Here is a 24,968-nt window from a genome sequence, read left to right as displayed (position 1 = left end):
TAAATTTCACATTATCTGCTTTTCATCATTTACTATAAATTAAAGTAAATTTCAGTTTTGTGGTCGTTCAATGATTAAACAAAAATTTCTATAGACTTGAAATATTTTAAATAATTAATAATAAGATATACTACATTAAAGTTTGATAAAAATTCACGTAATTTATGTATAATATAATAATTTATACACACATACATTATGTTTAATACTGTATATGACAAATGTCGTTGCTTTAATATTGTTGGCAAAAATTTAAGAAACTTTATTTTCGAATATTTTTTGTATGCTTTCCCCGTTTACGTTTTCCTCTTGTCCCTTGGATAGAATTTAAATAAGAATAAGTACATTTGGATGTTGGTTGTTCAACCGAAGCATTAACAGCTCTTGTCCAAATGATCGATGCAACTGCACCCAAAGCCCGCGACATGCACAGTAATATTTGATTGAATTCCATGTCTTTCAGCCCATAGAACTTACACAATAAATGTAGAATAAATTACAATCATAGTATAAATAGGTGAAAATTAAAATAAAATTGTTATTATACTTGAAAAATAGGTGCAGCGATTGCATTTTGTTCGGGATAAATATTTTTTCCTTTTGCAGATTTCATCATTGTAGAAAGAATTTTAGTGATGGTTTGTGACAACTAGAGATAAGAATATAACTATAAAATTTTTGCTTAGTAACTCAGAGAGGTAAAAGAAGTAAAATTAAAAGATACAAGTTTGAGTAAGAAGTTCATAGACTTAAATCCTACGTATTCGAGAAGAACTATGAATAAAATTAAAGATACTTAATAGGTATACATTACACGTGTATACCTTTACACCAGTATCATTTGGTAAATGTTCTCTTGCATAATTTTCCAATACGGTGTATTTCGGATCGCAAATCTCTGCTTCTTTGTAACCAGTTAATTTATCCCTTTGAATTATAGTGGTTATATAGTTCCTTAACTTTTCTTCCTTCGATTCTTGGCCAAGAAGGCGCTGTATTTTTCTTTGGAATTCCATATACTAGTTCATTAAGGTAATAATTATTCACGAGTAGTTATATGTTTTATATCGATAATAATTCTTGTAATTATTGTAGAAATTATTCAATTAATCGAAATCGAAAACGTCATTACTTCTGAAATTGTGCCGCTTTTAGGTTCCTCGGTATATGCTAAAGCTCCTGCTGCAAGAGCCTGGTTGACGTATGATTGAGAAGCACCGAGTATTTCTGTAACATGAACGCCAGGTATTCCGCCATTTTCATCTCTATAAAAGTATTTTGTGATATAAATTCTATAAATGGAAAGATGTATATAGCGATAAAAGGAAATTTTTTAAATTCTAATTTAAGTAGTTTATGGAACATTTCTGTAATATGAACGCCAACATTTCTGTTATTTTCATTGTATATAAGGATATGTAATTTACTTACGCGTTCAGAACAATGTATAATCGAAGGAAGTCCATCAACGATTTCTTATGGTTTTTCGAAATGTCAAATGCGTTACATAAACATTCTGATAAAAATTGTATCCAGTCGCCGTTCTCTTCTTCCAAGTTCTTCAATTCGCCTTTAGCAATTAGACCGACTATTGCCGGTAGCGTTGCTAGTAACTCCATACTATCTTCATACATGTACTTGAAGCATAAATAATAAACCTCATAAAGGAAATTTCAACTTTCAACAAATTCAATCAAATATTTTAATCCGACTTGGTTACTCAAATCTTTTATAGTTTGTCGTTTCCTAGCTTTAAAGCATATCCCATTTAATTCTTTTCTTAACTCGTTAAATAGGAAGGAAAGTAATGCAAGGACAATTAGTTGTTAATTCTGACTACAAAAGCGTAATTATATAGTATTCATAGTATCTGGTGTACGCTAAAGAGCCCGTCTTTAAATTTAAGTCTACTATAAAAACATTGTCAGTTAGATATTAAAACTCACTTCCCAATGAGTATAACTCAAGGCTCCATTTTTTAAAGCTTCATTCATGTGATTGCGAGAATCAAAAACGGTAAGAGCCACTGACAGTTTTCCGAGAGGAGACGTTGTTTTTGGTAACGTTTGAAGAACGGAACCGACGATTCCACCACCTGGTCCTGACCACCAATCTTTCTTCTTTTCACGTCGTGCAGACCAATCAGCGATTAGCGATGCTGTTTGTTCTTGCGTTGGAACATCCCCGGTTAAAAGCAACCAAAATACAGATTCCGCACTTGGTGACTTTCCTTCTCGAGGTAACAGCGTAACAACTTCCGGTATTGTTAATCCCCTATATCTAATCTGTACAAAATGAAATTTTTCACTTTTAATTCTGTATTAAATGTTGTTAATTTCGTTTAGAAAGAAATGTGTTATAGTATAAAAACGTCACCCCATATTTTGGATCAATCTCAGAAGTTTCTCTAACCATAGTGTTCACTCCATTCAATCCTTGATAAATATTTTCCACGGTGATCTGACTGATCACCGACGATCCATGTTCTTGACGGATATTTCTCAATATATCATAGTGTATGGGAATCTTTTCGCACAAAGCCTCCTTCAAGTTTACGCTTGTGCTAGGAACACCTCTCGTTGTACTCACCTTAACATTTAATTCATTTTTTTCATATCCTTGCAAAAGTATAATATGTTCTTGTAATAATGGTAAAAAATATATTATTGTTTTTTCCTTTCTGTTTTTTTAGAATAACGGTTAACAAATTTATTTGTCAAGTGGCATATAACAAACCAAATAAAGGCAAATCTTTATCTATGCGGAGAAGAAACTTTAAGATAATTTATTACCAGTAAAGAGATATTTTTATATAATTGAAAGCATAAATGGTATCATATTCCCTTTCTATTTATAGACCTTCAAATTATCAATATTGCAGATAGCGATAAAAATTTTGAAAAGCAAATTGGCTGCGAGTAACCTCGTACATCGGTAAATCAATTCCAACCGTCAATACGTGTCGTTGTCCGTGGAAATTAATGTCGCTGTAATTCTTCATATTTTTTAGAATCACCGTTCGCACGAGGAATCGCAGTCCTCTCCAAGGCTGAAGCATCTTTCCCAAATTCGTCTTCTAAGATCCTCAAACGTAAATTTTCATCATTTTTGTAATGAAAGATCGTTAGAACGTTAAGAGGAGACTGGTCAATGTCATTATATGTTTACTGTTTTTTAGTCTTAGCCTTACGTAAATTTATTTCTGCAAAATATAGTGTGAAATTTAGTCATTGCTTCGTTCCAAATTAAGAAAACAGAGGTCGAATTACAATGGTATTTTTTGTTGCAATATTTAGGCGGTGATAGTCTTTTGTTTACTTCTTGTTTCCTGCGCGTTTGCTATCATGAAGTTTTATGCCCATATGTAGATATTATTCTGCCTTTGAAAACGCAAAACATTAAACATTAATCATCGATACCTATTGTTGGTAACAGCTTTTAATGATACTTAGAGGAGTATTTTTAATTATCAGTATCTCCATTTTTTTTCTTTTTTTTTTCGATATTAAAGTAATATATTTGCAGTGTAATTTTCTAGAATCTAACAAAACGCAAACCAGGAAATGAATGAAAAGATCAAAACGTGTTTTATTTTTGCTTTTGTTTCTTTTTTTTTATTGCATTACTCCTGCATACAAAATAACGCGTGATATTTTGTATGTAAAACAACGCTTATTCGACACACTCTCGATGACTGTACAAATTCGCGTCGAAATTTCTGTACCTTGTCTAGAATCACTATTTCGATACAAAGATTTTTTTTTACCAACGAACACATGTTTGTATGTTATGTAATGTACAGTTTGTATGTCGCTCTATTCGGTATATTCAACATTTACGTATATTCATTCTGCGTGGCCTACGCGTATACTGGACAACAAATTGATCGTGGAAATGAAATAACAATCGATTGTTCGTGTATCGTTTTCGATTTTGGCAATTATCATAAAATATTCATAAACGATCGTACAACGAGCGTCGAACTTCGTTAAACGGGAGAATCGGTTTCCTTGTCAATCGCTTAATTATTGAGCCAATAATATTATGTTCTTACGTTAAAATACGTACAAACGACAACAACAGATAACACGTACTTTTCAGAGATCTGCATACGTATAGGTGCACGGTATTTCACAATATGAATAGCTACGCTTACGGCTAGTGATTAATTCCTTAACAGTATAGTAAAATATATGTATATTGTATACACTATTGCTTGATCTGAGGTAACTCTCAATAACACGCTATTATTACATTTATTTCTTCGCTATTATCATCATTTTTATTATTAATATTAATATTAATATTATTATTATTGTTACTATTATTGTTATTATTATTATTATTATTATTATTATTATTATTATTATTATTTTTATTATTATTAGGCCGAATGCATTATTGGAAAGTGAACTAAAAATATTAATTTCGTATACTCGAGGTTCAATATAATAATAGAGCAACAAACTATAGAATAAAATATATCACAGAAAAATAGAGCGAACTTTATTGCGTTTGCAATTACAATAGATCTCTTAATTTTTCATCAAAATATAAGTTCTAGAGGTGTATATAGAATAACTAATTCTAATCTATAAATAAATTTATCTCTGGTACATATATTCTGAATGAAGAATTTCTAAAAATGAAAGTAGTATTTCAATTTTATGTAATTACGCATGTTAAACTATTTGAAATCTTATGTAGGAATTTGAAAAAGTGAGATAAATTCATTTATAAATTTCGTTTGTACAGAATAGAAGAAATTCATGATATATTTACAGAGCGAATTATAAAGTAAATCGTAGAAATTAAATTGTACATAGAGGGATTCGGCAGTCGGTTACGTACATACATACGTATTTGCAATCTTTCCGTCGATCTCGACGCGAAAGTGCAGTTGTACAACATGATTGCATTATTTTTCAGTGTTAAAGTTACACGATGAGCAGTTTCGGTGGGAATATTCACAGACGAGATCCGAAGGTTCTTCGATTCGCAAAGTATATTCGGTATTTCCTTCGTTACCAACTTCATACTCTCGTAATACTGATAATTCATGAGCTTTGAGAGATCTTTCACGAAAAGCGATCGAATGATAATTACAATTTTAAAATTGTTAAAAAAATAACAGTGAAATTATTCCTCACTCGCTTCAGTTTGTACTTACAGCATTAAATTTACGAAAGACACAAGAAAAACTGTACTAAATCTAGAATCTTTGTCATTTATGCGCAAAAGGTGGCCGTGCTTTCCATGAAAAATCTCGATGTCTCCAACAATCACAATACTGCATTCTGCATTGTCGATTAATGAACCACAAAAGGCTCCTGAGTGGACTCCTGATTCGGATTACAACTCGACTAGAGGGATATTGAGAATAATTTGGGAGTTTGCGTGCATTTGAGCTTTTGCATGGAGGATCTTTTGACAACGTTTGTTTTTCGTGTCCGCTTCGAGTAAACTACGACCCTGTGTCATGGTATAGATAGAAGCAACTTCTTTTGATGATGTGGTCGCAGAAATCGAGCACGTTGATTTTCTGGCTTCAATGTCAGAGAAGAATACATTTTTCGCTGGTGTCGTGCGAGTGAGATCGTAGAGGTTGCGAGGGTGCTGGCGTGGGAGAAGGTGGTCTACCTTCCACGGCTTGAATACTCTTCATCAGTTCACGAAATACCTGTTAGACGCGTAAAAAGTGTACTTTAATTCATGAAAATAATTTTTCTATGTTATTCTTAAAATATAACAATACAAATTTTCTCATGATGGGAATTTGTAAAATTATATTAAAAAATTGTATTATTAATATCTTTTACTCAGATAAATAAAGTTTAAGGTTAAAATACTTTAATAAATTCATATACAATTGGAACCGTTAATGGTTAAATATTAAAGTAGTTTAATTTTGATCAGTGGTTTATTTATTGCATTAGCAGACAAATACGTTTGCAAATTAACATAACCAAGTTATGAATGTATTTTCAATTATAAAAGATTTTAATGAGCAGTTTCATTTTCACATTATAGGGGGCGAAAATTTCTCGAAGTAGCGAAAATTTCTAATTTTATTAGGTTATGGTAGATTGTTTACGTCGCATACGCATAATTTGAAACGCGAGATGAGGTTTCAAAATGTAATTCTCTTATCGTTTCGATTAATTAAGTAATGTATGTATGTAAATCTATTACTATACCTTCTATTCACAGGTAAATGTTCTTAAATTATAATCAATAAGTAATTTCAAAGTATGATATATTCATATGTTTTGTCAATGTACAATGTATATTTGTAGTTCTTTTATACAATATGACGATTTATATTTGTAGCGATAAAAGAATAAAGATAAAAAGACATGGATGTAACTGTTTTGTTTTAGGAAAAGAAGTTTTGTAAACAAAATTATTTCATTGACATCAATTACATTGATAGCGATGAGACAGTTTTTAGTGGGTTAATACATAATAAATATTCATGTAATACAACAACAAATTTTAATACAATGAATGATATATATATTTTCATGGGAAAAAATTCAAATATGGAAAATAATAATGTACATTATAAGATGCAAAAACATGACATTAAAAGACACATAGGCACATTTGAAAAAAATAGTAAGGATAAAGGAAGGAGAGATGATAATCAAAAAGGTGATATAAATATGATTGATAGTAGTAGCAGCATAAGGAATAAAGTAAAACAAGTTCAAGATAATATGAGAAAACACAAAAAAAGTGAAAAAGTGAGACTTGATAAACAAAAAAAAAAGTATAGTAAAATAGAATATTATACTCGTGATTTAAATTCATCCGCACCCATTGCTCTGCAGCAAAGTGAACAGAAAAATAAAGCGATGCAGAAGATTGTTCAAAATTTTAAACCTTATATTAGAAGAAAAGCAGAAGAGCTAAAAGATAAACTTTTAGAATATCAGTTCCACATAATTAAGATACAATCAAACTATACTACAGAAGATATAGTAACATTGCAGGATGCTAATCATACAGTATTCATTTTCAATAGTATTATGAGCAAATTAAAAGAGGAACTATCTCAACTACAAGAAGAATTAAAAGATTCTTATATTGAGTGGATTAGGATCATTAATAGTTGTAATCGTACTGTTTCAAATGAACAGAATAAATTGGCTATTAATAGTAATGATCTGAAAATAGTAGAAAGTGAAACAAGTTCGGAAAATAGCAGTTGCAATGAAATATTTTCAACAAATGCTTATAAAAAACAATCATCAAACATAAATAAAAGTTCAGAGAAGAACATTTGGGAGAGAAATAAAAATACTATACTTCAGCAGAATATTAAACATGGTAAGAATAATGAAATATCATCAAACACAATGGGTACTAACATCATAAATACAAAGCAGACCTCAAACCAAGCTGGTAACAACAATGATACTTTACAAAGTGGACAAAATCCATCATCCACGTCCAATAAATTAAAAAATACTAACGCAACTAAAGTACTTGGAACATATTTTACAGTGGGGAAAAAAAGTACAAATTACACGCTAAATAAAAATTCATCAAGTCAAAATATTACAGATACATTGAAGCAATTAGGTGGTCATGAACGAGTTTTAGCTGAAAAGGAGCCAATAACAAAGAAAAGACGGTTAACAGATTATGACAGTGATATAAGTAATAAGCATGGTATAGTGTCTTTGTATAGTTCAAGACATATGCGTACACAAGACATTAAACAGATAAATAAGGTGATACATGTAAGTGAAGACACATATTCTGAGGACTCTGGAAGTTTAATTTTTGAACCTATCCCATTCAATAATTCAGAAGTTCTAACACCAAGATCTGATTCAAATGAAAGAGATACCTTCCGATCTAACAAAATACCTAATTTTAATATACATTTTAAAGCTAAAAGTAACCATGATTCTCAAATTGTATCGAAAAAACCTGTAGCTCTTTTAAACACAAACAATTCAAAAGGGAAGTATTGGGTAGAATCCATTCAAGATAAAATGTTTAATATAAACGGAAGTTCAGTAAATCAAATTGAACCTAATATGGATAAAAAGTTACAAATGATATGCCGAGTGGTACTACATAAATACATACAGTAATTAAGTTAATATTGATAATTACGATTTTTTGTGTTTTATTTTTGTCTCTTAACTCCTTAAGTGGAGAACAAAATGCTTGTAAGTCATTCGTATAGTAGAAGTATAAAATGTTCTTACTGTTTACTGGCGGATATATAGGTTGGACCCAATTAACAATTAACCGAAGCCGATGTCTGCTTTACCCGCTTAGGGGATCAATTCGTACCGTTGAAGCATAGCTGCTATGATAATTTGTGTTAAGAAATTATCCATATTTATTTTTGATTTTTATTTTGTAATTTATATAAAGTTCACATAAAAATGAATATTATATAAGAAGTTTATTTTATATATTAATGTACAAATATTTTTTTATATGACTTATTGCGTAATTTGATTTACGTAATAAATTTATGTTACTATACAAATGTATTATGTATGAAGAACCTAACACTTTAATTTTATCTTCGTGAGTAGTTCAAGATCATTGTTTAGGATCTGTCAATCTAAACCTGTAAGATCATCAAATTTCGAAATTTTCGAATTCCAAAGTTTTCATACATACATATATATATTTATCTTTTTTATTCAATTATTCTGTTTTTATTACATTTTCTTTCGAGCAATTATTCTGAAATTTTGTACATATCATTCTCTTCCCAAGTGTCACAATATAGGCGAGTAAAACTAACAAAAATATCGTAGGTAAGAAAGTAAAGACTACTGATCGCCATAACAGTCAACGTATTAATAATATACATTTATATCATACGTACCTGTACAACACGGCAGTTAAATCTGGCGCTACATTCGACGTAGCCGCATCGCCAGTGCTTCCGAACGAGATTAACGATGTCCCTGTAGCGAGTTCCGGAAGCAGCCGCAGGCGATAATTCGTCTTGCTTGTTCCCGACTACCAATAACGGTATGCCCCTCATATCCCGCGCTTCGTAGATTTGTTCTCGTAACGTCCTAATATACTGTCGTGTCATAAATGAAAGTGTTTTAATATAGATATATAAATAATATCTATCATATTTTATAGTATCGGATATATATTATTAGGTTGTGAGTTTTTATACATTTATGGGAAATGTAAAATTGTAAAGACGCATACAATGCATATAACACGTAAAGATATGTAAAATATGTAAAGTATAATACTAGTTAAGATATTTAATAATTGAAACAAATCTCTGTCTAAATGTTATCTTTCTAATTGCGTTTATAAAAATATAAATTTGCATAAATATCCGCAGTCTATATATCGATACAATTTGGGTTACAGTAGTCATAAAAGTATTGTAATATATAATGTGTTAATAAATATTCGAGATACCTGAAATGTCTGAGATCTTCAGACAGGTTCAGTTCCAGACGTCGAAACAAACGCGAAACTTGTTATGCAAAAATATGATTCCGAGTTACAAACAACTTAATTTTGGACGAAATATCCTTGCACATAGGTTAGGAGGGCTCTGTTGCATAATAATTTACTAATAGTAGTAATGATTTAACCACCACATAGTCTAATTATTGAGTTTCACAAACGAAAGAATCGAACTTTCTTGCATAATTTTCGCGAAAATCAAGCAAATCAACCGAAACTGGACGACGTTTAGCATTTAGAGCGTATATGAAAAATATAATTTAAAATACCAGGTGCAGAAGATTCAAGCATTATTATACGTAAATGTTGATTTGTGTATTCAACTGGACAACCCTACTCAGAATATCGCGAGATTTATTCTAAAAACTGATAAAATTATTTTTTTTTGACTCGGTAAATTCATTAAAATGCTAAGCGCAATAATAAATTAAAAGAATATCGTAACGAGAATCTTCGATAGTTCTTTTTTTCAAGTTTTTGCATATTTTTCATCTCGCTGTAGAGAGAGTATAAAGAAGAACGATAATCGCAACAAAGATCGAATAAGGAAAGTTTCCACCCCTCTGTTAAGCATAAAGAAAGGCCTCTAATGAAATGAGGGTGTCTGGAGGCAATTGGGATGAAAAAAATCTTTTTAAAAACATTCTCAGGGATAAACACGTTTATTCGAAGCTTTTAAAATGCAATGTTTGCAGACGAAGGAAACGAAATTGACAACTGTAAAGTAGCTTTGTGCTAAATGTAATAAATCTTTAATAATATATTGATATAGAAAGAACGACTTTATTCTTTATTAGAGCTATCGTAGAATATTACGACACGATAAAATTTATTTTTGGAAGTTAATATAATAAAGAGGATATCTTGGGATTTATAAGTGTCGAGCAGTCGCACTATGGAACAACTTTATATTTAAGAAGTTTATACGTACACAGCTTGTCTGTTTATCAAGCTATAGATAGTATAGAAAAGAATCTTCCGTATTGATTGACAGACTATACCGATTGCTTCCAATAATAATATTTCGATTAATAATAACGAGAAGATACTGTTTATAAATATTGCTTTTGGTCATCAGTCAACCATCAATTCATATATTTTTTAGTAACAATCAAGTCTTGTTGATAAAAATCTACCAGAATGTTCACGGTAATTATAGGAATACAGGAAAACAAATATGTTTTCACGAGTACGATTCTGAACAACTTTTTTCTATAGGTACGTGTAATCGTCACTTGACTTTGTTTCCGAAATATTCATAAAAATATTTTTGCTACGTTTTATCTCAGTGTGAGTTAGTTTTGGCTTAGCTTTATGTACGGACATGATATTATATGCGTATCCATGGTTCTCGCGTAGCTTAATTAATTGCAAGTCTCTTTCCTTTTGTTTCTTTCTTATCTTCCCGTGTTTAGAAGTTGAAACGTGAGACGTACGAACGAACGAATCGCGGTACGAACACATCTAACGTACGTATTGGGAAAAGCTGTTTACAGCGTTAACTTAAACGACGTATTTGAAAATCATAGAAATCGGCGAGGTGTACGGAAGTCATCTTATAAATGCAGGCTTAGTAGTGACCGGATGGCTCGTTTTTTGTAATCATTACAATATATGTATTTGCGTATTTATATACGTACCTGAAACGTGTCCTGATTACTGAGATCGAACACGAGAACGTAAGCGTTCGCACTTCGTAGTCCGTAATAACGGAAGTCCGTCCATTCGAGGTGCGAGCTGACCGGAAAATACGGGATCATCGGTAGATCCGTGATTTTTAGTTCGTACAATCGATCGGCGAGTACCACGCTCGGATAGAAAGTCTCTCTGCGCTCGGTCGGTTTGTATTCCTCGCAGAATTCGCTCCACACGAATTGCTGGAACCATAAACGAGTACTAACACTGGTGTCGGTTTACGATTTAGATCGTCGTTCTCGTTAACGGGAATAAATGGTGAGAACCCTGGAACTTCATGGGGAACTCGAAAGTTATCAACTGGTTTGAAGTGCTGTACGCAATCGACGATTCGTTCGACTTATCAAGGAGTAGATTTAGATTTGCCCCGAGTGAGAGAGAGAGAGAGAGAGAGAGAGAGAGAGAGATGGTATTTTATATGGGTTTAAATTAATTTCATTATTGACTGTAGCAGTAGCTATGTTGATTTTTAAATATCTAGAGATTAAATAATTCTAGAAATTTATAAATAAATATTGAAGAGATTTAAAAAGTTAATTATAATATTATACTTAAATATTCTTAGTGATTTCATGCGACTTAAACGATGTTTTAATGTTTTAATTAAGGTAATGTTTTAAAAATAATTCCCATGTACATTTTCCATCTGTTGGAATGTAACGATAAGTTAAAGTACCCACGATCTACTGCTGTATAAATTATAATTAAAATAAGATACAGTGACTAATGTACAGTGACTCACGCTGAAAGTATCATATCTGGACATTTACTACAACAAATTTTTATTACTATTTTTATTACTAATTTTTATACTATGGGTATATTATCTACGTGATACAAAACTTTTCGAATTTTATTAGAACTATAATAAGGAATATAGCTAAAAATCACACTAATACAACGCAGTATATACGTATTATGCTATAATGCTATTCTGCTAGTTTAAATTAAGCTTTTGCATTGATACAAGAAGGGCAATATCACTAAAAATTTATCTCAACTATTTTTATATATTCATTCATTTTTGTAAGAATTTTTACAATGTAATCTATAAATACATGTAGAATATACAGTAAACTAGATGATTTTTACACCTGTATTTTAAAGGGAGAAGAAATATATAGAATTACAAGTAATTTCATTGCAAGAAGATAAAAATTTATGGGAAGATATGTATTGTGAGGTAATCGCTTGGAATTATAGGCGGCTATAAAATTAAATGAGCAATTTAAGATAAAGAAGCAAATAAAATTTATTGCTGCCTGGATGAGAACCTCTGATTTAAAGGAGTATTGCTTCATGGAAATTGCAAAACGATTTATCGAATGGACTATGCTATTGTGTTGGGATATATTGGATACTAGAAAAATATATACGGTAAAGTATGAAATGTATGGGAGTCCGATGGGATAAAGTGTCCAAGTCTTGGAATTTCTATATGTACTTTCGAAATACAATATTGTCGCGTGTGTGTAATGTGTAGTGTATATGCCTTGTTATATAGTATAGCTTGCCTGTTGCATCGCTATACTTGTCGATATAACACAAGAATGGTATATGAGGAAGGATCCTATATATTTACACATACCACTTGTCAACTTGTCCCACTTGTTGAATTTTTAATAACGTCATGCTAGTATCAATAAATTTTTCAAATACAATTTCGCAAATACAATTATCTAAAATAATCACACAATCAAATATATGATATTTTGTAGCATAGTATACGATATTTTTTGAATAGCGAATATATTATAAAATAAATTTGGAAAACGTATTAAGCATTTATAGCTTTATTTTGCTTATGCGATTGAATGCATGCAGTTAAAAAAGTATAGTTAAAAAGATATTCATTCGTTTATAATTCAAGATGGTAAAGAAAGAAAAAGAGAAACGTTTTTATTATCTACGAAGTTTTAATAAATTCGCGTCACTCGAACCACACGCGAGATTCGAATAGTAATCGCATATCAAAAAAAAATAACTATAAAAATTAAGAGAAACAACTTTATCGTATTTTTATTGCTTCTGTATTTAAATAAATAATATTCTTAAAATCGAGAAACGAAAAGAATCTTATTTAGAGGAGGAAAGTTTATATATGGAACTGCAATTTAATAAAAAATCTTGTATTTGACACATTTCCCGATTCAGTCTCCCCTTTTCAACGACTTTCAATTTCCTCAAGAGGCGACAGGTAACCGGAAAATGGCCTCGGAAATGAGCGGAAGTCATTCGCATCTTGTAAAGTGATGTTCGTCACAGTTGAACCGAAAAGCTGAACCTCTTGCTAGTTTTATCGACTGCACAAATGTCGATATTATGCACATGTGGTAAACTTGTATTTTTCCTTCTCGATTTTTCAATATTCACTGGAAAATATTATAGCTTCTTACTCGTACTTTTTCAATAATACTCAAATTGCATAAAAATAAATCGATATCAGTTCCTGGAAAACTTAACGATCTATTTATTATCGAGCTCATTTATCTAATTCCAAATTAATTTAAAAAATTAAATATAGATCTCAGAATGAAAATATTATGAATTTTTAGCTAACAATTTAATTGAATAACTTAATTTATTATTTTTTCATATTGCTTGTAATTAGTAATCCTATCGTGTTTGTTTAAATCCTGTTATTTCCATACAGATTTCGCTACAAAATCAATTTTATTATTTTCTTAAATAAACTCATACATTTTTTATTTTCTCTATCATTTTTCATGGTATAGTTCCTTATGTTACATAAAATTCTATCAACTATTACATTCGTCTGGAGGATTGATAAAAAATGTAGTCACGCGTGACTTCTTTCAGTCCCCAGTGGGCTTTTACGAACATCGATCGTGGTCTTTAACAGGTTAAAGCGTTAACAGGTCTCGTTTTTCCACTTTCTTATTTTCAGGACCTTCCCTCGAGTAGTATGTGTAAATTTTATTCTTCGCAGTTTCGACACCTTAAATTTTCCCATGTATCCATAAAACAAAAGGAAATATTAAATTTCATCGTAATTCTATCAAAAGATGAATAATAACAGAAATTATACTACTTTGCCTTTTCCTGCTATTTTCAATTTATTTAACTTGTTATTACTAATTGATTTGTTTAATAAAAGATTACCAAACAAAAGTTAGAAAACCGCTAGCGAAGTTCTAGATAATAATAATAGTAAATTTTTGGTATTTTTTGTATTAATGGATTTTGATATTAAATCTTCACACGCTAAAATGAAATGTATCTTGACGAAATAATGATCTATTGAAAAATAAAAATCCACTGTATAAAACAAATCGAATAATTTCAATGTAAGAAAATACGGAGGGAAAGGAGAAGAAAGAAACGGATAAAATAATTCAAGAAAAGAGTTCGTGCTGCCTTAGTATCGCTCGTTATGACTTTCATTCCAGTCGACGATACTAGCGTTTTATTAACGAGCAGGGTGTGTTTGTTAAATCGGGTTGCCATGATAAATATCTCGCGGAAGTGCAACATTCGTCGGCACAGTTGCGTTTAATTACGCGATAGCCGTGTTACGTGCCCGCGGCATTAATTTACGCTTCGTACTTAGTTCTTCATCACGTTCAAGATCCTTCAATTGTTTCGTACGATACGCGAAATTGCCGGAAGAGCCAGAGACTGCGGAAACTAAGGTGCATCACGATAACAAGGTTTATTTTGACAATTTCTTGTTACGACAAGGGAAAGTATAAACGAGCAAATATGTGTCGTGTATTCATAAATTAGTGTCTAATTAGCAAGGGTGAAATTGTTTGGAGATGTGCATAGAATGTATCAAGAAATTATCCCCTTCAACCAGTTGCGATAGAATTTACGACAAAGATCATGCTGAGCATTTTTTTGCTTTCAGTATGTTTATAGATATGGAAGTTACTTGTTGCAGTTACTTTTCCTTGTCAATAAAAAGCTTTTGCTTGATGGAACAGAATTCTAAAATTTGATGTGCAGAAAATACCGTGTTTAAAAATTCATTGATTTTCCATAAGAAATTTTGAATGGGACGTTAAAATATTGTGAATAATAATTTGATACGATTCGAAGTTTTTTTTAAAAATGTAATTATATTGTAATTATATTTTAATTGCAGTTATTTAAATTTGACCTGTATCACATTGCTGTTAATCGAGTATTTTTGAAACGAACAGTAAATGCAAACGAAAAACTTGATGTACTTTACTATTTTACTATTTTTGTAAAACTATATATTTTTTCTTTTTCAGATAATAAAAGTCTTCATCGTATAGGAAAAGCTTTAATCAGGTGGAAGATATCGTCATGTTTGGTCGTGTTATTTTTAGCTAGTTTACTTCGTGTTTCTAAGGTAAATATTAATAACATAGTAGCTTTCATCGTGGAATTAACATTTTATTGTGTCGAAATCCCAGCATTCTCATCATTACGCTTCATAATATTACAATAAATAAATAACGTATTCAAAAGAATGGAAAGCTGATAGCACTTGCTTCAATAATAGTTAACAATTTCTAGTTTTATTCGTATATTTCAAATGTATAATTTGGACTTCAAGTCAGACATAGTATTAAAATTCCAATTGCCATGAAATTTGGTGAAAATTTCTTTATTTTAAGTATTGTGGTATTATTTATACTTACTTTAACAAATTAAAATCGCTATTGGATTAAACAACTTTTATTCGAAAATCAGTATATGAAATTCGAAAGATTTCACCTTTGATTTTAACAATGTTGGAAAATTTGAAAAATTAATATTTAATGTCAAAAATTATCATTGAAAAATTACAAATAATTAATACTAACTATCTCTGAAAGAATCTCTATTAACACGTGTAGTGATGATAGATATCGATTCGATTCAACGAAATCAGTGCTCACCCTAATTATGCTGGACTTTCCCACCCCAGGTGCACCGAGAAACACAACTTTGACACGATCCAGAGTGTCTGCAGGGCTTTCTTCCTCTTTCGATCCACTTTCGGCGTTTTCACAAGTTATCGTATCGCCTCCTCTCCTTTCCAAGTAGTCCAGATCGAGCTCTATGAACCATTTACACAATTTATGTCTTAAACATCTAAGACACGAAATTTTAGTCATCTATAACAGATTTTCTGCAGAGTTAACAATAATAAGTATTAACATTATCATTACTCTTCAATGTCTATCTTCGATATCTTTCTTTCGTGTTTATACTTCGACTGAAATACTTTTCGTTCGTTAGAAATATATTCCTCCACGCTTGTTACTTTCTTTCTCGTTATCGCAATAAATGTATTTGTCAAATCCAGGTCTTCCACTTTACAGATCACGGATTTGTAAAGTTGTAAAAACTTTACGACAAAGAGTATGATAATTCGATAAAGGTGAATACAAGTAGCCTGATATTTTTTCGCTGATATCGAAGACGCCTCTGGATTATTTTTCAACCACCTTGGAACTTTTTCGAGAATATTTATTATTCATGAACGAGTCGAATATTTTTACGTGTGACGTACTAGACTTCCCTCGGTCTTTTTGCGTCGTATATGAAGCCACGTTTAATCGGTGATAGGAATATTAGAGTTGTCTGGTGATTTATTTATTACCGACGACTCGAAAAATCAGAAATTTCATTGAATAACGTGGCTTTGTATAGACATATATGTAATATATATGTCGGAGATGAAAGAATATCGGGGCCTTTCTTTTGGAGTTGGGAAGATCCTCAATACTTTAGTCTAGGATTTTTATTATAGCTGTACTTAAATAATAAAATTTGGAAATAGTTGTTTATGATTGAATCCGATCATGTTTGCCCGAGATTTATGACAGTAGGCTTGGGCTCGAAGTGACATATCTGGTCGCTAAACGTAATCACGGTCACGGGATGGACGTTTTTACCTAACAGAGGTATGGAATAGTTGTATAGCTCTCCTTAAAAATATAGTTGTAGCGGCACACGTATTCGAGGACAAATCAAGCCACGTGTGGTTTTGCCTCGGAGTATCAATATCGTAGGATATACACATATTGTATTAATAATCAAACTCCGGGCAGAAACAATGGTGGAACCGTCTAACAAAGGCGATTGGAATTTTATCGGTACTCCGATTTTATCGACCAATATAATATAAACGAACGCGATCGTAAGCAGAGGAGAGTTTTCATCAGTCTCATTCTCGTGCGATCTCATCAGCGAGTTACACACACCGTCTTTACAATCAGTGAATACTCTACGTTTTAACACAGAGTTGGTTGAGTTCTGCTTGTACTGTGGACAGGTAAGTTGAGTTCGACCTAGACTTTGGAAGAAATCGCATTTGCTATCCCGTTGACCGTGGATTCGTTATTGAACCTAAGATCATTGTCATTAGCATCTCGAGTATCTAATCACCACGGTTACTTGTCAAATTCTGTAATAATCATATTTGTCATATTTGTACTAGTAAATATTCTTCTCTATTGCATAACAACAATGTCTAATCCAAATGAAGATTCGTCATACGCCCCTAACCCTTATGAGAACTCGACATATATATATATATATGTACAATATTTTTCTTTAACATTGAAATTATTATAACTGAAGTTTCGCTTACACGTAAGGGAAAGATCGTGTAATTGTTACATTAAATTAATGCTTCATGAAATGATCGATTTTTCAGGTGAATTATTTTCAACGATGTCTGTTAAAATATTATTGTTGGTAACATTTTCCGACTTTTCTCCGGATTCGTTTTCAAATGAAAAATTATCAACTTTGAATTTCATAAATCAACGTTGAACTTTCGTAATATTTGTATAAACTTTGGCAAACGTGAAATTTATGTTTTCAGTTACGTTCGCCACTTGTCCTATGGATATTTTGATTATTTGACGAATAATGATATACCAATATTTTTTTAATAATTTCTTTACGCAGAAATTTATTAAATTTTGTTAACGCTAGAGAGAGAATTATTTGTTATTTTTATAAGAAGAACAATGCTGAAATACGTATGACATGAAGCGTTAATTATTACTATTCATAAAAGTATAACAATATTCATTGTATCTTTCGTAATTATGTTTGAATTAAAGAAATATTTAATTTTAAAAGCTACGTTGTTAAATCTTGAAAGCTATGACTTTTCAAAAGAATTATCATTGTATTCGAATTTCTATTATTCATTTATTATGATGTTCGAACGTGATGTTGCCTGGACAACCTATTATACATACGCTTTCTGTCGTGCAACGTTCCATTGTGCCCTTTTGAATTAAGATCATTATACAGAGCTTTGATTATAGCAGTACTATAATATTAATGGCGTAGCGCGGCTCGTATGCATGGAATTTGGTCCAAATCTAACAGCGCAACGTAATCGTCCATGGAGCTTCGTAATATGTAATTAGAAATTAACAGGTAAGCGTCAATAAATTGTGGAACCTAGCTCTAAGGCAATTAATTCGCTTCAAGCGGTTTTCATTTTTAATTTCATCCAGTTAAAATGTTATTTGCTACCCTTGTTTACGAGAAACAAATTCGTTGTTACCTTCTGTGTATTAATTAGAGATTGATATTTACCAGATAAACGTGAGGTATAAAATAATTGCAAACACTAAAAGTTAATGTTAAAAATAGTGAATTATGATAAAGAATAAAGATAGGGATAGGGGAAGATAATATGAATAGATTGATAATTTTAGACGTTAAAAAATATATAAGTATTAAATATATATATTATATATTAATATATATATATAGTAATCATTTGACAGTTTATGCCAATGATGAAAATAACAATTTATTTTAATTTTCTTAAATAACACGACATTTTTTAGTGGTTAGCGCTGTGTAAAAAAATAAAAATAGACACATAAAGACAGAGCATTTAACTTCAGTAATAAAGCTAGAAAGTTTTGGAATTTATTAAAAAACGGGAAGAGGCAAGAACTTGCATAATTTGGCCAGCAAAAGATACGAAGATCGCTTTTACTTTTTATTTCTATCATTAAATTCGTATCTCATTTTCCAAGTCTTTTTTGTTAACAGTTATAAAAATTTGAAACAAAATATCATTTAATCAGAAAATTCTCACCTATGAATAATAGTCACCTTTAATGGAACGTGTGAGTAAAGTCTTTTTTATGATATTTTAAATCAAATTTGACATTTAACAAATTAAATTTTTGGGTATTAAAAGAATATAAATGAAAATATTATTTTCAGTGACCATCAGAAATTGTTTTTTCGCAAAAATACAGCAGAGAGATTTTGTGATTATTTTTAAACTTTTTGCACCCTCGGAACGAACGCAAGCTACGTTAATATCGAAATAATTATATTTTTGTCGCTGTCGACCCATTATCTACTGTTGCATGATAATCTGCATAAGTGATGCGATGAAATTCCATTATCGTTACGGAAGTTTCTGCGTAGCAATAAGTTTCGGTTTTAAAGGAAACAAGGGTGTCGGGAATATCTTCATCGTGTAACTTTTTCAAGTAATTGGCGGTCATCCCAAACACATTTCTGCAAGGTACATCGATTACAATATCGTTTTCCATATTTAAGCTGTAGATAATATAAATTTTTAAGTAAGCGCGTTTTTGTATTTTATATGTGTATATAATTTTCGTGACAACTATATTATACGAATAATTCAAGAGTAATTCGATATTTATTGGAATTTTTATAAATACCACAATCACGAATGTTTTATTTTTATTTAAGTTATTCCTAATTACAAAGCGCAAAATATCTTGTATAAAATTGTAATACGAGATATAAATAATGAATGTTTACAAAAGATACAGGTGCATTCGTGTACGTATTCTTCGTATCAATTAATACGGTTTTATTTAATATACGAATTTTCTATGAAGGTACAAAATTTTATATTATTATCATATCGTGATTAAGATTAATTTCTCTCGTGTCTTTAAATATTTATTTCACAAATATTAGACGTAACAAATAAAAGGAAAATAGACTTTATTAATTGTTATCTTCTTTCGAATTTAATTCTGCCACGCTATGTGATTTACAGGTGTGTCTAAATATAGACACCAATTTAAAGCCTCCGAAATTCGAGATAGATTGCCTCGAGAACTGATATACAGCACCCTTATACATCATAGCGAGTTGTTATACTACATGTATCATAAATCGTATAAATTTCAAAATAGAATAAAAATTACGTTTTCGCTCATTTCTTTTTTTCATGATATTTCAAAACTGGTAAAATAAAAAATAATCGATTCTAACTTTTTTCTATAAATTTTATATGATATATACATCGAAATTAGAAAAATGGATTTCTAAAAATTTTATGCGAAATCTTCATTACCTTTTCAAGTTTGCATCGTTTAAATATCCTCAAACCAAGGATTATTTTCTCTTATCGATCGTTTTTATTATATCTTCCTTTTCAGCGAAAATATATTTATAGCTCGAGTCGTAATATTTTTTAAATTATATGAAACAATGCAAATCAAATTTGCCACTGTTAAAATCATTTCAATGACAATTATTACAGTGGCCACACAAAGTCCCTTTTATTAGATGTCCAATAATATCGTTATTTCCATGTGTAACAGTGATAATTATATCTCACGGTATTGCTTTCACATTTTGATGATAAATTCAGGAGGTTCTTTCGTCTGGGTCGCCGGGTAGCCGACGTTCATGGAATTCGTTTTATTCTTCTGAAGAATATTCGATGAACCCAGCTCAAACAACCACGAGGACAACCAGAGATAACCAACCGAATGACATTCAGAGACAACCAACCGAATGACAACCGTACGTTTCGACATGGAAATACGTTTCTCCTTTTGACTTTAAGCGATTAGTTGGCGATGCAATTTTGTTTCAATTATTTTTGTCGAAGCTTAAACGACGAGTAGCAGGATACAAATAATTCTTTTTCCCAACTTGGTCGATTTATTTAGATAATCATACGAAGCTCGTTCCTTTACCACAAAGAAGTTCGATCGATCGAGGTTTTTCTTGCTCCTTTTTTATTATAGACGCGGAATATGTTTTTACTATTAATGGTGGAATTTTATTTCAACTGCTGCATCTCTTTCAACGATGTAACCGCACTACTGCATTTGGCAGGATTTTAATGAAAAAGCTGACAGATTGTGGGAACCAAAGAAGATTCATGTTTGCTATTCGAAATGCGATTCTTTGTGAATTTGCATTTGAACAAATGCAAAGGATATAAAACGTTTATTGTGCTATGAGTATTTTCTTTTCTCTCTCTTGCTGTAGGTTTTTAATATTATAACGAATACACGTAAATGATCTTAAATACCGATTTATCGAAGATATTTTCTTCAGATGTTTATTTGCCCATTTTGTAATCAATAAATTGCCATTCGTTTGTTCGATAATCTGATCGATCTTTTCCTTTCGTAAATACCGATTTGTTTGTATTCATCGCTTCTTCGCTTCTTCGTTTCTCGATTCTTCGCGAACGATAATCATCTTTAATCGTATTTTGGAAGTACTTTATGATTGCACGAAATTTCAAAAATTTTGATGATATTTCCCAAGAACATTTCGCTTTTGTGGCATAAATGTTACATAGTAAATTATCAAACGAACTTACCAATAGAAATTTCAATTTGACGTTGTTACCGATCACATCTGTTTCAAGGACTTTATAATTATAAGACAGTTAAATAGAAATTGATTTTTACAGTTGTCAGCGGTATAAAAGCTTTTAATTCGTTAAAATTTTTCAGCAACACGGCATTTTAATATCGCGGGAACACATTTGTTGCCTACGAACTCGCTATATATTAATCCATTTGTTTGATTAAAATCGAGGTTTTGACCTTTTTATCACCCAAATCTTTTCAATCCAACAAGCGAAATTACTTCGGCCGTGATACTCGAATAAAAACGGTATTTATTAGAGAAACAGGCGAATTGAATTTCGTAAGATGGTTTTCTACGTTGAATCACAACATTTTCCAAATCGCGAACTTATTTACACTCTTCTTCGGCGCACACGTTTTCGACATATGAAATTTTCCACGAAAATTGAATTCTAAGCAAATCTCACATTCGAATGCAGATTATCATCACTGTTCGCATAGAGATATTCGAGTTTTACGGTCGAATGTTCACTTCTTTTATCGTTTATCGACTTTCAATGAAAAATTAAGCACAAAAGTATTTAATCGAAGACATAATTCCTCGTTGTTGTAGAAATTGTAATTATTTGCTTGAAAGAAGATCAAGAAGTATTCATATTCCAGATAAGTAGTAAATTTCATCCTTAAGCAAAATTTACATTCCAATATAATTGGAAATGTGTACTGTTTACCAATATTTAACATAAAATAAACACAACCAAAAATGAACATTCGAACGAAAATCAAGAATTTCGTTAATATCGGAAATCTTCTTGTTTGATAGCAGTTCTTATTTATATTACTATTACGTCGTTCGTTAGTAATTATTTATATTATATTTAAAAAAATATGCAATAAATATTGATGAGAATTCGATATAAAAATAGTCGTATCAAAATATAAAATATAAAAGAAGTAAATTTAAATAAAAAAAATAAAGAAAAATGAAATAGAATGAAAATTATTGAATAATTCTTAAATTCCATACGAAAACAACGCTTTGACAAACTAACATGAATTAAAGAGTACATTAACTTCGTATTTTAATCAGCGCTTAAAAAAACATTATCGCTAAGTTAAATGGTAAGAGATAACAGAAATTCTCACTAAAAAATACAACATGTGAACGGAAGGCAAATACTACACTTGAAAGGAAAATCGTGATAATTATCACGAAACAACCATAAGTATCAACATTTTCCTAATCCAACAAATCGTAATTCGATGCAACAACGCGAAGCAAAACTGTTCACCAAGCAATTCAAGATTCAAATGAATATTGTACCACGTACTGTACGAAAGTAAAAAATTTGAGGCGATGAAGCAGCATAAAACCAGACGCGGTACTAGCAGCAGGTTTCGTAGCAGCCAAGGATCACATGGGAAGTACGATCAAATTCCTTACAGATGCTGAGCTATACTACAAAATTTCATTTTAATGCGAAACGGTAGCAATTTTAACGGCCAAAGATCGCGAAGTCGAAAACGAAGACTCGAATGGAAATCACAACGCGCCTTAATTATCGCGATTCGCTAAAATCTACCCGTAAGTGATAAGTAAATAACACGATGCAAGTAACACAATGGGAAAGTGTTCACTCGAAAAGTGTTCATTCGGAAAACCAAGATCAACAAAAATCGATTGCAACTAAAATCACAGTTCGCGCCACAGGTTTGTTTTTCTTTTTTATTTTCCAGATTGATTACCCAATAGCCGCTTGTTCCCATAGAGTGTCGGCTTGGAGTGCGTGTCGTTCTCTCTCCTCGCACGGTCCATCGAGGTGAACGCGCGATTTCCACGGGTCGAGGCATGAACGCGAACTGTCGCACCTGCGAGGAGGAAGCCGCGTGCTGGGCCGAGCTTCGCGGTCGAAGCTCGCAACCCGACTGGCATCGGTGCTCCTGAGTACGACCAACTCCAAGGAGCGATCATCGACGCTGATTGACGCGTGTGCTCACCGCTCTCTGGCACCTTTCAGCTCGCCGAGATACCACGCGCTTATTGCCGTTCCATTAAAAACTCAAAAAAAGGCAAATTCTTCTCTCTTCGCCTCTCTCTTCTTTTTATATTATTCATTTATTCGGAATTTGTGATAAATCAGAATTTCTTCCGTAATATAGACTTTTAGAGAGGCAAATTCTTTCCCCCCTTTCCATCGAATGTGGATTAATTAAAACTGAGGGTTTTAGAGTCAGAAGAGCGAAAAGGAGTAAGTCGATTAATTTGCAAATTTTTTAGTTCTTTATGTAGCTTAACGATAGTCTTTTACGTTACAGAAAATGATATCATAATTTTGTATATAGTATTTTTAAAACAGGTTCGAGACACAGACTGCTTTTATCGAACTGTTTGCAATTTTTATAAATACATTCACGTTTTATTTCTCTCATATGCGAAGTGGATAATTTTTATTTTTGTTAAAAAATCGATTGGCTGTTTCTTTTAGAGTCAGTTCAGTGAGAACACTAAGTCCTTGTAGTTTCAGTAATGGACTAACGTGCAAACCAGCAATTGTGATTGTAATTTGTGAGCGTTACATCATAGGGTTCTTCCATTAATTGCCTAGTACGCGCATAAACGCTACATTAAAGTAATTAATTCCAGACGTAATTAAACAAACGTATTGAACGCGTGTACGTAATTGACTAACTTGTAATTTTCCCTTTGCGTTAATTATGTCGTTGTTCATATAGTTGCTTTAAAGATTAGATAGCCATATGGATGATACTTAATATACCCAATCTCGTATCAATTTCAATCATCGCGGAAGAAGACATAAAAAAGGCATTGTTACGTTACTAAATGTATTAAAAAGATTTTTCGAAAATATATTCAACCAAATTTCGAAAGGTTATTTCATTAATAAAAGTCACTTTCCTTTTAAGCTTTTAAATATTAAATCCTTCTCATGTGAGATACAATAAGCACTTTAGACATCGTAGTGCATTTAAAAGATAATAGCTGTATTACTGTATGGAGCAAGATTATTACGAGGATTAAGAAGAAGAATTCATGCTTTCTTATTTAAAAGCCAGACGTAATACGTGAGATTTAAAGAAGTATAAGCTACTTAGTATCCCCGAAGAAAATAAGATTTAAATACCGACAATGCACCAATGCTGCACCAACGATTATAATAATCCATGTCTTTCTATATTATTATGACAATTTTTTGAAATTTACATAAC

At 31.3% G+C, this 24,968-nt stretch overlaps 3 protein-coding genes across 7 annotated transcripts; 1 reads left to right on the top strand and 2 right to left on the bottom strand.

Annotated features, from left to right (window-relative positions):
* Window positions 1-141: 141 nt before the first annotated feature.
* LOC126915380 (citrate synthase, mitochondrial-like) lies at window positions 142-3,478 on the bottom strand. 4 transcript variants are annotated; one of them, XM_050719984.1, is made up of 9 exons: window positions 3,270-3,478; window positions 2,951-3,202; window positions 2,377-2,589; window positions 1,947-2,285; window positions 1,432-1,637; window positions 1,133-1,265; window positions 825-1,019; window positions 548-649; window positions 142-472 (listed from the first exon to the last, which is right to left on the bottom strand). In XM_050719984.1, exons 2-9 carry the CDS (start codon window positions 3,056-3,058, stop codon window positions 263-265), a joined length of 1,506 nt encoding a protein of 501 aa, XP_050575941.1. In that variant the 5' UTR covers window positions 3,059-3,202; window positions 3,270-3,478; the 3' UTR covers window positions 142-262. The 4 variants fall into 4 exon arrangements, with proteins under 4 accessions (XP_050575941.1, XP_050575943.1, XP_050575944.1 ...); XM_050719986.1 differs by having other exon boundaries at window positions 2,931-3,478; XM_050719987.1 differs by having other exon boundaries at window positions 1,947-2,280; window positions 2,951-3,478.
* Window positions 3,479-3,586: 108 nt separating this feature from the next.
* LOC126915388 (ras-like protein family member 10B) lies at window positions 3,587-23,674 on the bottom strand. 2 transcript variants are annotated; one of them, XM_050720010.1, is made up of 5 exons: window positions 23,487-23,671; window positions 16,047-16,207; window positions 11,118-11,354; window positions 8,864-9,067; window positions 3,587-5,680 (listed from the first exon to the last, which is right to left on the bottom strand). In XM_050720010.1, exons 1-5 carry the CDS (start codon window positions 23,554-23,556, stop codon window positions 5,555-5,557), a joined length of 798 nt encoding a protein of 265 aa, XP_050575967.1. In that variant the 5' UTR covers window positions 23,557-23,671; the 3' UTR covers window positions 3,587-5,554. The 2 variants fall into 2 exon arrangements, with proteins under 2 accessions (XP_050575967.1, XP_050575968.1); XM_050720011.1 differs by lacking the exon at window positions 3,587-5,680 and adding an exon at window positions 8,249-8,326 and having other exon boundaries at window positions 23,487-23,674.
* Window positions 5,718-8,515, top strand: LOC126915379 (uncharacterized). The gene is made up of 2 exons (XM_050719982.1): window positions 5,718-6,210; window positions 6,381-8,515. Exon 2 carries the CDS (start codon window positions 6,504-6,506, stop codon window positions 8,106-8,108), a length of 1,605 nt encoding a protein of 534 aa, XP_050575939.1. The 5' UTR covers window positions 5,718-6,210; window positions 6,381-6,503; the 3' UTR covers window positions 8,109-8,515.
* Window positions 23,675-24,968: the final 1,294 nt, after the last annotated feature.

Source organism: Bombus affinis, chromosome 4, assembly GCF_024516045.1.
Source record: "Bombus affinis isolate iyBomAffi1 chromosome 4, iyBomAffi1.2, whole genome shotgun sequence".
NCBI classification, from domain to species: domain Eukaryota; kingdom Metazoa; phylum Arthropoda; class Insecta; order Hymenoptera; family Apidae; genus Bombus; species Bombus affinis.
This window is presented reverse-complemented; position numbering and strand designations above follow the sequence as displayed.

Excerpts from the sequence above, each read along its gene's own strand:
- LOC126915380 (XM_050719984.1), bottom strand. The coding sequence starts at position 3,058 with ATGCTTCAGCCTTGGAGAGGACTGCGATTCCTCGTGCGAACGGTGATT. Across the intron at positions 1,266-1,431 it reads TTATACATTGTTCTGAACGC|AGATGAAAATGGCGGAATAC; the intron begins GTAAGTAAATTA and ends ATACTTTTATAG. Across the intron at positions 1,020-1,132 it reads AAAGCGGCACAATTTCAGAA|TATATGGAATTCCAAAGAAA; the intron begins GTAATGACGTTT and ends TTAATGAACTAG.
- LOC126915379 (XM_050719982.1), top strand. The coding sequence starts at position 6,504 with ATGAATGATATATATATTTTCATGGGAAAAAATTCAAATATGGAAAAT.
- LOC126915388 (XM_050720011.1), bottom strand. The coding sequence starts at position 23,673 with ATGCCAGTCGGGTTGCGAGCTTCGACCGCGAAGCTCGGCCCAGCACGC. Across the intron at positions 16,208-23,486 it reads TGGGAACAAGCGGCTATTGG|AGCTCGATCTGGACTACTTG; the intron begins GTAATCAATCTG and ends AATGGTTCATAG. Across the intron at positions 8,327-8,863 it reads TTAACTGCCGTGTTGTACAG|CTATGCTTCAACGGTACGAA; the intron begins GTACGTATGATA and ends TTATCATAGCAG.